The sequence below is a fragment of the Aedes aegypti genome, chromosome 3 (genome assembly GCF_002204515.2).
Source record: "Aedes aegypti strain LVP_AGWG chromosome 3, AaegL5.0 Primary Assembly, whole genome shotgun sequence".
Taxonomy (NCBI): Eukaryota; Metazoa; Arthropoda; class Insecta; order Diptera; family Culicidae; genus Aedes; species Aedes aegypti.
The window spans coordinates 107,169,708-107,181,842 of record NC_035109.1 but is presented as its reverse complement, the minus strand read 5'-3'; the positions used below and the strand labels follow the sequence as shown (position 1 = coordinate 107,181,842).

At 38.9% G+C, this 12,135-nt stretch overlaps 1 protein-coding gene across 2 annotated transcripts in view; it reads right to left on the bottom strand.

Moving 5' to 3' along the window:
* LOC5575014 (ankyrin-3) overlaps window positions 1-12,135 on the bottom strand; it is a 261,259-nt gene that overhangs the window by 44,340 nt on the left and 204,784 nt on the right. For both annotated transcript variants that reach the window (XM_021853993.1, XM_021853994.1), the window contains exons 4-6: window positions 8,452-8,553; window positions 7,254-7,706; window positions 6,426-7,190 (exon numbers count right to left, since the gene is read on the bottom strand). In XM_021853993.1, coding sequence (XP_021709685.1) covers window positions 6,426-7,190; window positions 7,254-7,706; window positions 8,452-8,553 — 1,320 coding nt within the window. The remainder of the gene's footprint in view (window positions 1-6,425; window positions 7,191-7,253; window positions 7,707-8,451; window positions 8,554-12,135) is intronic.

Genomic DNA, 12,135 nt, shown 5'->3' with positions numbered 1-12,135 from the left:
ACCTTGTACAGTGAAACCTCCATAATATCGATATTGGCTTACGACAAAATTTCAAGGTTACTGTGATGGTCCCCTTAAACAGCTTTCCAAAGCATTTCTGTTCTATTACTCGATATTTTCATGAGTATATGGTCCCTTCAGATATCGACTCATGGAGGTTTGACTGTATCGAAGATTAGTTTTTCTGCGATAATAATTCATTCTAATGAGCTTTAAACTTAATAGAAAAAAAAAGTGAGATAATAAATTTGCTTCGATTTTATGTACAATTCGATTTTGTGGACAATTTTGAAATCAAAATGTCCACTAAATCGAGGTATACCTGTACACCGTACATCAAATGGATGTGAAAACTGCATTCGTAAAAGCAAATTTGAAGAAAGAAATTTACATGTACCAGCCATATGAATTTGAGGAAGGCGATCAACATGATGTGCTGTTTGCAAAAATCACTTTATGAACTCAAGCAAGCACCACGAAGCTGGAATGAGGCGTTCAATTCGATTATGTTGAGCTTGGGATTCAAACGATCCAACTACGACTGCTGTTTATATTGGAAGCGAAGTAGAGGAGTGGTCGTATTGCTGTATGTAGACGATATTTTACTGATGACAAACAACCTTGAAGATATTGAACTCATCAAGGGCCTACTTTTCGAAAGATTAGAAATGACTAATATCGGAGAAATCAAGCAGCTTTTCTTGGAATGAAAGTTGAACGAGATGAGAATCAAATCAAGATTAGTCAGCCCAAATACATTGATTACATACAAAGTTTCGAGATAGAAAAATGTCGACCAACAGCAACCCCGATGGAACCAAAGCCGCAGTTTGAACAGAATGGAAACATAGAATTGAAACATAAAGCAGCTCCTACAGATGAGCACTGGAACCACCTAAAAATAATTTTTCGTTTCCTAAAAGGGACCAGAGATTATGGATTTATGTATCGCTGTAGAGCTGACTCCAGTCTGCTGATAGGATACGCAGATGCAGATTGGGGAAATGATGGTGATTCCAAATCCATGATGCAATCGTTTCGTGGACCACAAGAAAACAGAACACTATAGCTCTCTCATCGACAGTAGCAGAGTACGTTTCATTGAGTCAAGCAGTGAAGTATTTTGGCTAAGAAATGTGCTACAAGAATTCGGCGTTGATATTTCCGAATCGACGAGAATATTTGAGGACAACCAATCGTGCATATGAATTGCTGAGGAACCTCAGGATAATCGAAGAATGAAGCATGTGGATTCCATTTGCATCCAGAACAAAATTATTCGGCCAGTTTATGTATCTACAAAAGAACAAGTTGCTGGTATATTCACCAAGGGCCTACCTGCAGGACCATCTGCACATCTTCTCAGCAACCGGAAGTCCATCTTCAGGATCGAAGCACCCATAGAGGAAGTGACATCTTCTTTTTTATTTCATTGTTATTCCTGTGGGGAGCGGCCTCCAACATTTTGGTCATTCAATTTGAACACATTTTTTTCTTACAGTGCTAACCGTTGTTTGTTTGCTTGTCTCGCAGGAAACCGTTTTCAAGATACACACTTAAAATACTTCACACAAAGCTTCTGCAGTTTGATGCAGGCAACAAATTTAATAAATTAGCTGAATCAGATATTTTCTGACCGTATGTTAGTTATAAATATATTTCACAAAACTTCTGAAAAACTTACGCATCAATAAGACCAAGTAATCGTTTTTTAAACAGTTGATAGTTTTGTGTCACATAAAATGTATAGTCACGCTAAAAGACGAAGTAATGGCCGAACATTCCTAGGCATACTCGGATCATTTTGAAGAAAATTTTAGTTTGACAGCAGCCTGGCTGCTCGTTTATACAGGTCGGACTCGATTATCCGGAGACTCGATTTTGTTTTTTGATGTTCTTGATTTTCAATTTTTATGCATAAATCTGAGATAATTTGGATTTGCAATATACAATACGAATGGTTTTGCAGTTTAGAACATATTTAAGAAAAGGGGGGTTTGAAAAATCAAATTTTGTTTTTCTTGTAAAGACCCTTACTGTTCCTAGAAAAAAAAAAATTCTGGCTACGCCAACGCATCATTTAAATAAAATAACAAAAAAATAATATTTAAGTTCTTTTGTCAAAGATTTTAATTTTTTTCTTAGTGATTCGGTTATCCGGAGGATTCGATTATCCGGAGTGAACAAAAAATCGATACTCCGGATAATCGAGTCCGACCTGTATATATAAACATATACGACATATATTAACTTAGAGGGTGCGAATAGGATATCAACAAGCAGTCAACAATGCTGTCAAGCCCAAATTTTCATCAAAATGATCCGAGTATGCCTAGGAGTGTACGGTCATCATTTCGCAACGCTAAAAAATGTTACACATTTTATGTGACACAAAAACTATCAACTGTTGAAGCTGTTGAGGAAACGTTTTACTTAGTCTTATTGGTGCGTATATTTTTTAGAACTTTTGTGAAATATATGTTTAATTAAAATACGGTTGAAAACTATCTGTTTCTGCTGATATATTGGACTTATTGCCTGCATTAAACTGCTGAAGCTTTGTGTGAAGTATTTTAAGTGTGAACCTTGAAAATGGTATCCTGTGAGACAAGGAAATGAACAATGGTTAGCACTGTTGGAAAAAAATGTGTTCAAATTGAATGATCAAAATATTCGAGAGCGCACCCTTCAGATACTAACAAATCAAACCGCTGCGCCCGATCAATAAAGAGAAATCCAAGGACTGATTCATGATCAGAAAAATTGTTAGGAGTAATATCTCAAGGTATGTTCTGAGGGTATCTCAAGCCTAAAGTTGTATGAATTTATTAATACATTCTATGTTTTCCTAGAAAAGTCTCTATTTTTTAAATATCTTTGCCTTTTCTGATTGGAAATTTTCTCGACTTCCCATGGCATAGAGTTTTTTGTATTTGCCTCACGATGTATACATTCAAAAATAGTTAAATGGCAAAGAAAGTTCTCAATTCTGAATTGTAGAGGTACTCATAAGTAAGAACAGTAAGCTGAAAAGCAAGCTCTGTTTCAGTTGAGACGTCAAATAAGGAAGAAGAATCTAAATTGACTACTGGAGAAATTTTATAAGTCGTGTCGATCAAAAGTGACTCATCACTGTCACTGTCGACCAAAAAATCCACTCGACACGACTCTGTCACCCAAATTTATTGACAGCTGCCACTCTTGGTGACAGGATTACTATGGATCGATGCACAATTTCACGAATTTGACGTTTGAGCGGTGCCGTGTTATTTACGTGACCATGGAAACGAGTGAATTCAGCACTGCTCAAACGTCAAATTCGTGAACTCGTGCATTGATCCATGGCAGGTGACGGGTGACATCTGATATATGTACGCTCACTTTGATCGACAGTGACTACAAACGAGTAACATAAATCTGCTCGATTTAGAAAATATACCCCTTGGTTTGATGTTTTTGATAACTTTGCATAGCATAGCATAGCATAGAATGACTGTACATGTCAATGGTTGCTACTCCGTGATTGATCGGAACTGGTAAGAATTGCACTACGATCCAAATGAATAAGTGATGGGAGTTTCCGCTTACTCTCGAAGTGCAATTTTAGCAGATCTAATATTATTGATCAATAACGGCGCCGGCCAAGTCCTTACAGTCAGTTGGGATGGGGAAGGAATGTTAGGGTGTAATGATTGTTGCTTCTCGGTCTCTAGAGAATACCTCTGCATCTCCACAATCACCACGGGAAGGGTGTTTATTAGAGAGAGAGGAAAAGATCTGGGAGTCACCTCTGGTCGGTGATGCGATCCATGGACAAGGGGGAAATATACGACTTGTATTTAAAGCTAGTTTTGTATTTTTGTCTCGAGAAGTTTTTGGAAAAAATACGTCAACATCTATAATGTCGAACAATTCAAAAAACGTTTTTATTAATGACGAAAACTGAAAATTACATGTATATATTTTAACTTATATGAAACAGGAATAATGCCGACACTTGTAGTGACGAACCATACATAGTTTGTTTGAAAATTACATATGAGTATTACTGTGCATTTTGTCTCGATATGGTAGAAGTTTTAGAAAATACGTCAACATTCACAATGTCGAACAATTCAAAAGAAAATTTTTAATAATGTCAAAAAAAGAAAATATGTGTTATCATAAGCATGAAACGAACTCACCAGTTGGTAATCCATTCTCGACTGAACACAAAACTGACACTGACAGCAAAACTTCTTGACGTCCCGAAAATAAACCGTCTTGCTTGGGCCTTCCCAAATACGTACCCAGCAAGACGCTCCAAAGCACGGGAAAAAAATTCTCCGGCGACGAAAACACGCGCGAAACCGTCAGCAAAATCTATCAGACGACGCAAAACCGAACTGTCCTGCTTGGGCTTCACGAAGCACTACCCAGCAAGACGCTCCAAAACAGGGGGAAACAAAATTCTCCGGCAACGAAAACGCGCGAACCCGTCAGCAAAATCAATCGGACGACGCAAAACCGAACTGTCCTGCTTGGGCTTCACAAAGCACTCCCCTTGGTTTGATGTTTTTGATAACTTTGGGAGTAAAACAGTTTCACGAAGAAAAAATTATGAAATTAATAAGATTTAAGATATATAGGCCGCACTTTGGTGACCACGGATCTACATGAACTTCGGTATAAAATTCTAAGGAATTCCAGACAAATCCTTTGGACAATTCTTCCAGGAAAGTTTTTATAGGGAATTCAGTAGTTATTCCTCCAAGAAACGCTTTAGAGCTTTCACCTGGAGTTTTCTACAGGTAGGTTTTGAACCAGCTCAGGTCTAAATTTCTACCCGACCAGGAGGAAATGGCATACGAATGCCATATCTTGGTTTTGCATTTGAATACCAATATGTTTTGGTATGCTTCTCAAGAGATTGCAATAAGATGCAAAATATCAAAAAGCAGTATTATAAAATTGTATAAATAATTGAAAAACAGATGAAGTAAATGAAAATCGACATATTCTTGTACACGACACTGAAGCCGCCGGCCTTACATACGATTGAGATTGAAATACGTGTATTTGTCAAAGGATACAAATTAGAGTAGAATTAAAGTGTAGAAGTAAATTCAGCTTTCATTAACTTATAGGTATTTCGCTAAAAAGATCGAAGATTTATCATCAAACTGAAGTATTTTTTATTTCTAATGCACAACAATATGTCGGGAAAAAACATTTGAAAGGGCTGAATGTTCCATTGAGTAGGTTTTTAATAACAAAATCAGGAACAAACTACATGATTGAGATAGTAGTCCACACAAATAGCTCATCCACAGTAAGATTTTCTCTGATAATATGATATAATAATAGCTAATCCTTATCACACGTAAAATGATTCATAGAATTTCATGGAATTCGCAAGATAAGAACTAACTAATTTCGTCAAAACCTAATCCTCAGTTGAATTCAACTTATTCTGATATGCTGGAATTTTATCTTGACCCTTAGGTGCCTACATTGCGGCACGCTATGTCTGAACCAGACGATTATAAAAATCGAATGCACATCGCATTTTTCTCGCTAGAGATCAGTATTTGGACTATATTTTCTTAATCGGAAGGTTTTAAAATACTTTTGTATGGGCTGAAATGCGTCGAAATCGTGATTTTCATGGGATTTAGTATGGAAAATGGCTAAAAAGTTGAAAAAAAAAATCAAAATTTCACCGATGGATTATTTTAAAACTTTCAGATTATTAAAATATAACCCAAATACTAAAATATAGCGAGAAAAAATCCGATGTACATTCGATTTTTATAATCGTCTGGTTCAGACATAGCGTACGCCGTAGTAGTAAACGCGCAGCTATTCAGCGAGGCCAAGCTAAGGATCGTAGGTTAGAATCCTACCGGTCAAGGATCTTTTCGTAAAGACAATTTTCTTGACTTCTCAGGGCAAAGAGTAATACTATTAGAGTATCTCTGTGCTTTCCTCATGATATACGAATGCAAAAATAGTCAATCGTGCATTTTATTTCAAACACTTCTGCGAGAATTCCTATACGAATATATCAGCGAATTTTCTACTTTTTTTCCAGACATTGGAACATATCTGTTGCAGGACTTTTGTATAACAGTGTTGAACTTTTTTAATACAGTCGAAGCGCGTTATAACGACATTGCAAGGGACTGTCGCAATAGAAAAAAATCGTTATAGAGAATAGATATAACATTGAAATATTTTTCATGGGACCGAAAAATGTCGCTATAGAGAACTTTTGTCGTTATAAAAGTTGTCGTTATAACGAGCTTCGACTATATGTTCAAAAATTCACATTGAATTCTTTCGGAAACGTCCTATTATGTTGGATTTTCGCATTTTCAGCAAAATTTTGCTTTCTTTTCCTAACACATCAGCACAGAAAGGCGCCGTTTTGGCATTAAACTCACCTGATTAGCTCTAGCCGCCAGATGGAGCGGAGTTTCTCCGCGAACCGTCGGCACATCCGGACTGGCATCGTGCTGCAGCAAGTAGATGACAATGTTCATGCATCCCATGAAGGCAGCCACGTGCAACGGAGTCAGACCACTCTCCGTGGTAGCGCTAATGCTGGCGCCATGCTTCAACAGCAATTCGACGACCTTGATGCGGTTCTTCTTGCACGCAATGTGCAACGGAGTAAACCCATTCAGAGCCCGGGCATTCGCATCGGCATTGCGATCCAACAGAAGCTTAGCGACGCGGACATGACCACAATGAGCGGCTACGTGCAGTGCCGTCAGGTAATCTACGGTCACTTCATCGACCGGTGCACGATGATACAGAAGAATGCGGGCTGCGTCTACGTGTTCGCCCTGGGCCGCCATGTGCAGCGGCGCCAGTCCGTTCTTCGTCTTAGCGCTGATGGGAGCTCCACGCTCCAACAGCATATCGACGACCTGTTCATGACCGGAGCGTGCAGCGCAGTGCAATGGCGTTAGACCATCCCGGGTCTTGCTTTCAATGTTGGCGCCTTTCTCCAGCAGCAGAGCAACCATATTGGTTTTGCCCCACTTGGCGGCCACGTGCAGCGGACTGATGTTATGCTTAGCAGCGTAGTTCACATCCGCTCCCTTCTGGATCAGCAAGTTGGCCATAGCTTCGTTGCCGTAGTGCGACGCGATGTGCAGTGGCGTAAATCCGGACTTCGATGTAACATCCGGATTATGATCGTTCTAGAATAAAAAACAAACGTACATTAAATCCAATAACGTTATTTAAGGTTGCATGAAACCGACCTCCAATAGAAGCGTGGCCGCTTTAACATCGTCCTTCTTCGCTGCGATGTGCAGAGCCGGCAAGCGAACTTTACCGCGAGTGTCGCTCTCCAGCAATACGGCAACCACCTTGTCGTGTCCTTGCTGCATAGCAACAGCCAACGGAGTGAATCCGTCCTCAGTGGCCAAACTCTGGTTAGCTCCATTCGAAAGCAATAGGCGCACTACCGAGTCATGGTTTTCCTGTGCGGCCATGTAGAGCGGCGTGAAGCCATTCTGCGACTGCACGTTAACCGAAGCATTGTTCTGGATCAACAATTTGACCACTTCCTCCTGACCGGCCAGCGAAGCGATGTGCAGCGCGGTATTGCCCTTCTTGGTGGCCGCATCAACGGTGGCACCGCGAGCCAACAGCTCCGATACCACGGCCACGTGACCATCCTTCGATGCGAGATGTAGCGCGTTCAAGCCATTCTGAAAGAAAGCAAGAAAATCAGGTCACAAGCTGTTGTACGTATCTACGCCACGGGTGCATAAATCAATTTCCTTCCGCTTTCTACTATCCACGTTGCCGGTACCGCTCCTCCTGCCCCCTCTCTTCGAACGCAGAGTTGATTGACGCCGTCGAGCATTGTTTTCACTTTCATTTCCTTGGTACGGCGACCATAACCTATAACCGGTTGTACGTCGGGGAAGCAATCGGTGGTACGACTTCGTGTTTTCGAACAAGATACTACCGCGCAAGTGCAGCCCGAAGTCTGTCTAAGGATGCGACATGCGCAGTGATTTGCATCTACCGACAGGATTCTTTAGCTGGACAAATCTCTGAACCATGAACTGTCAGACGGATTCCGATTTATTATTCATGGATTCTGGTGAAGTTTGCCAAACGCAAACATTCCTCAACGGAGAGCAATAATTAACATATCTTTGTCCATGTAAGTCATTCATCACGGTGAAGTCATCGTCCTTTGAAAGCATCTCTGTAGAATCCTTCTTCGTTATACTCGCTACATTACAAATATCGAGAAAAGTATCGACAGGCTGACGTCATCGTTTGCGATGAGTGAAACATTAAACTCTGCTTACGAGGAGAAGATGCAACAGGAAGGAGCGCGGTGGTATACCCAACTGGACAAATATTTGCCGTGGGCAAATACATCCAGGATCATGTTTCGGCAGCGCGCTAGCGAAAAAAAAAAACTGAAGTCTTACTTACCGCATTGCTAGTATTGATGTCGATGTTATTTTTAAGATGTTCTAAAACCTTTTCTAGATTGCCTGCTCTAGCTGCGCGCAGAAACGAGGTGTTTCCGTCAGACTGTAAAGGAGAGAAACGTATATAAGACTGAAGTTAGTAAAAGTGGTAGAAAGGAAGGATACGGTTCAAAGTGAATGTTTAATGATCTTAAAAGCTGTCGGAATTTTGTTCGGCATCAAGTCGTACGATATAGACTCTGCAGGCCGGGCATTATCTCGCCTTCTGGGTATTCGGCTTGAGAATGCGGATTTCATGCGGCATACTGCAGTGATCATTGAACATCATCTGTATTTATACAAATGTGTTGGAAATCTGGCTTCAGAAGGTGTTGGCGGTCTAATGACTACCGTTTTTAACTTACAAAGCATAGGTTCAATCACTGGGCCGTCTCCTCATACTATTTGAATATTGAACACCGTTACTGTTTCCTTTTTCTTGTTGAGCATTTTAGTCAATAGGTCATTAGATCTAGTAAAGTAAAGTGAGGCAAAAATTCGACCTTAGTGGTATAATCAATATTGCCAATAAAACTATAAGGCTTGAAAAGAAATGAATACTGTTCATTGACTTTTCAACATATTCGCTTCAATGTTGCTTAGCAAGCTTGTGAAAAATATTTACACATTTTTATTTATAACAGTTTAAAATTGATTGTCTTAAACGAACTTTTGCCCCACCGGTGTAAAAATACACGCTGAATTCTGGTCAGAAATTTGCCAAAAACATAGTAAATTGTAATATGATAAAAAAGCAGTTGTTCGTAAAACTAAAGTGATTTTTGTTTCTTGTTTCACATGATCAGGTATATTTAGCTTGATTTAAAGCTACTATGTAGGTTTTAGGCGATTCATAGTTTTTTTTAGATGATAGGCCTAGATAAGCCCTTATGGCGTAACTAAAGAGAAACCAGAAGAGTCCGCAACACGTGTAAAGAGACAACTTTCGGAGTTTGGCAGCAGGAATTAGATAACTTCATTCAAGGTAGATGGACCCATCGGCTAATACCAAATGTGTCAGATTGGTATAAATGAAACCATGGGGAAGTGAACTTCCACCTGGTGCAGTTTTTGTCAGGACATAGTTGCATATAGGCAGTACCTTCATAGATTCAGGCAGTCAGAATCTCCTGCGTGCCCTAATTGTGCTAGTGTTGAGGAAATAGCAGAGCATGTCGTGTTCGATTGCTCGCGATTTATTGTTGTGCGAGATCGTACATTCGCTACATGCGTTGGGAACAGGTCCCTGGACAATATGTGTGAATTGCTGGCTCTTGAAATGCAGTAACTATGACTGTCACTCATATTATGGTAGAATTGCAGCGCCTATGGCATGCCGACCAAGAGTTGTGGTGGGGCAAAAGTTCGACCTTAGTGGAATGATAAATATTTTCAGGAAAACTGTAATAGTTGAAAGGAAATAAATACCACACAGTGAACCTTTGACATGTTGGCTACACTTTTGCTAAACAGATTTGTGTGGGAACATTTATCCATTTTTAGTAATAACACCAAGCGCACTCCTCGAAGGATTGTCCTATACATAATTCATAAACAAGCGACATCATTCCAACAGGAGCCAACTCTGTAGATCTCTGAACAATCGTTGAAACAATTCATGTATTAAACCATGATCGGTCGCGGTGCTGCTGGCGATGGCCGAGGATGCTCTTGATCCCTCCAGCTATTTCTGAGAGAATATGTTGACGTTTTTTGAGCAATTCCTACAAAACTACCGAAGCATACTCTGTAGAAGTTCTTGGAATTTCTATAATATTACCTTGATAAATTCCTGGAAAATTATTGGATCAACTTTTCCCTGCTATATTGAGACTAGCGTTGTGCAAATTTGACCAGAACATCGATTCAAATTAGGAGTGTTGAATCGATGCACCAATTAAATCGAATCTTACAATCTTTAAAAATAAGAACAAATGATATTGTATATGGTTGTTAAATTTCTCCGATTTAATAACATTTTAAATTATAAATCATATAATAAACACTTTAAGGTGGATTTAAAACAATGTAAACTCATTGAAAATTTTTAATTAATTACCGTTTTGATTCATATTACGGACACTTAAGGCCTCAGTGAAGTATAACCCAGCAGAGAGCATACAAAATAAATCATTCTGTATGATTCTTTAGCATTATCAAGCGTTGGAAGCCCTTAACTTTCGAATGGTGGATAAAGAATTCGCTTCCGCAACTTGAATAATTTTTAATAAATCAAAATGTGTGGCCTTTTCATGATTCTTATTCCGGACGCTTCCTCATTTTTGCCTCATATTCCGGACACTTTGATTCGAATTCCGGACAGGTCATGATAATCATTAATGGAACAGTCAAATCATTATTTGAAATCGTCAAACCACTAAAGAGACATCTAAAGTAGTTGGGCTTTATAAATTTTCAAAGATATTTATGGAAAATGCTTACTAAAATGAGTCTTGAAATCGAGAACTTTTAAACGGCAAAAATTGAAACATTTCGTGTGAAATGTTTCCCATACAAAGTAGAGTGTCCGGAATTTGAAGCTGTCCGTAATATGAATCAAAACGGTACATCATTTTGAATCGAAACAAAAAATAGAATAAAAAAAACGATTCCTTCGATTTTGAGTGCTCCTAACATCGATTCAAAAAATCGATTAATCGGAACAAAAAAATCGATTATCAGCACATCGCCCATCCCTAATTAAAACATTCTTGCCAGAAACAATAAAAATTCGGAAGCGGAATAGGGTAGATGTACCAATAGTGGAGGTACTAAGCACGGTAGAACTTCATTTAACCACCTAAATTCAAGAAGCTCAATTAATGTACATGTTAATGTTGTAACGGGAAGTAACAACCATGAACTTAATGAGAAAAATGATTTAATCGCAGTAACCCACGGCATGTCAGTGAATAATAATACCTCCACTATTGGTACACTGTTCCTTTAGTTGTGGTATATTTTTAATTTGTGTTCCTATAGTTGCGGTATCCATTGTTTCCTTATGGGATCCTCCACTAAAGGAACACTTTACCGCAACTATTGGTACAAGTAAGAAAAGTTTTAGCAATTTAAGTGATATTTCATCAGTTTTAAAGCAATTTGAATGCTCTCTTCAACTATTCCGTGTATCATGCGTCGATTGGCAGTGCCGGTTTTGTGGCTAATGTAATAGAATCAGTGAAAACGGCACTACCGCAACTATAGGAACACCCACAACTAAGGGAACACTTACCCTATTTTCATTTTTTTTCCTGCATGTTAATCATTTACCAAGAATCTTCAGCTTCTTCTAAGAATTTTTTTGAATGGTCACAATATCTGAACAATTAGGAAAAACACTAAGTCAGATAGTCCCATAATAAAAAGTAATAGCATATTATTCCCATTCCAGATTGGTGTAGGTAATAAACAAAATAATCAAATTGTGATCATCTGATATTGGGACCGTTTACAAAAACGTGTCGGTGTCTTAAAAAACATCTCGTACACTTTTTTGAAACAACCTGGAAAGAGAAAGTTGCGTGCAAAGCATGATCAACTAAATAAGGAACACTTTGACATAAAAACTTTAGAAGTGATGCATTTGCTACTGCGATGGAGCAGTATTTCCTTAACGGGGGCGTATTACACCTTTTTACCTTAA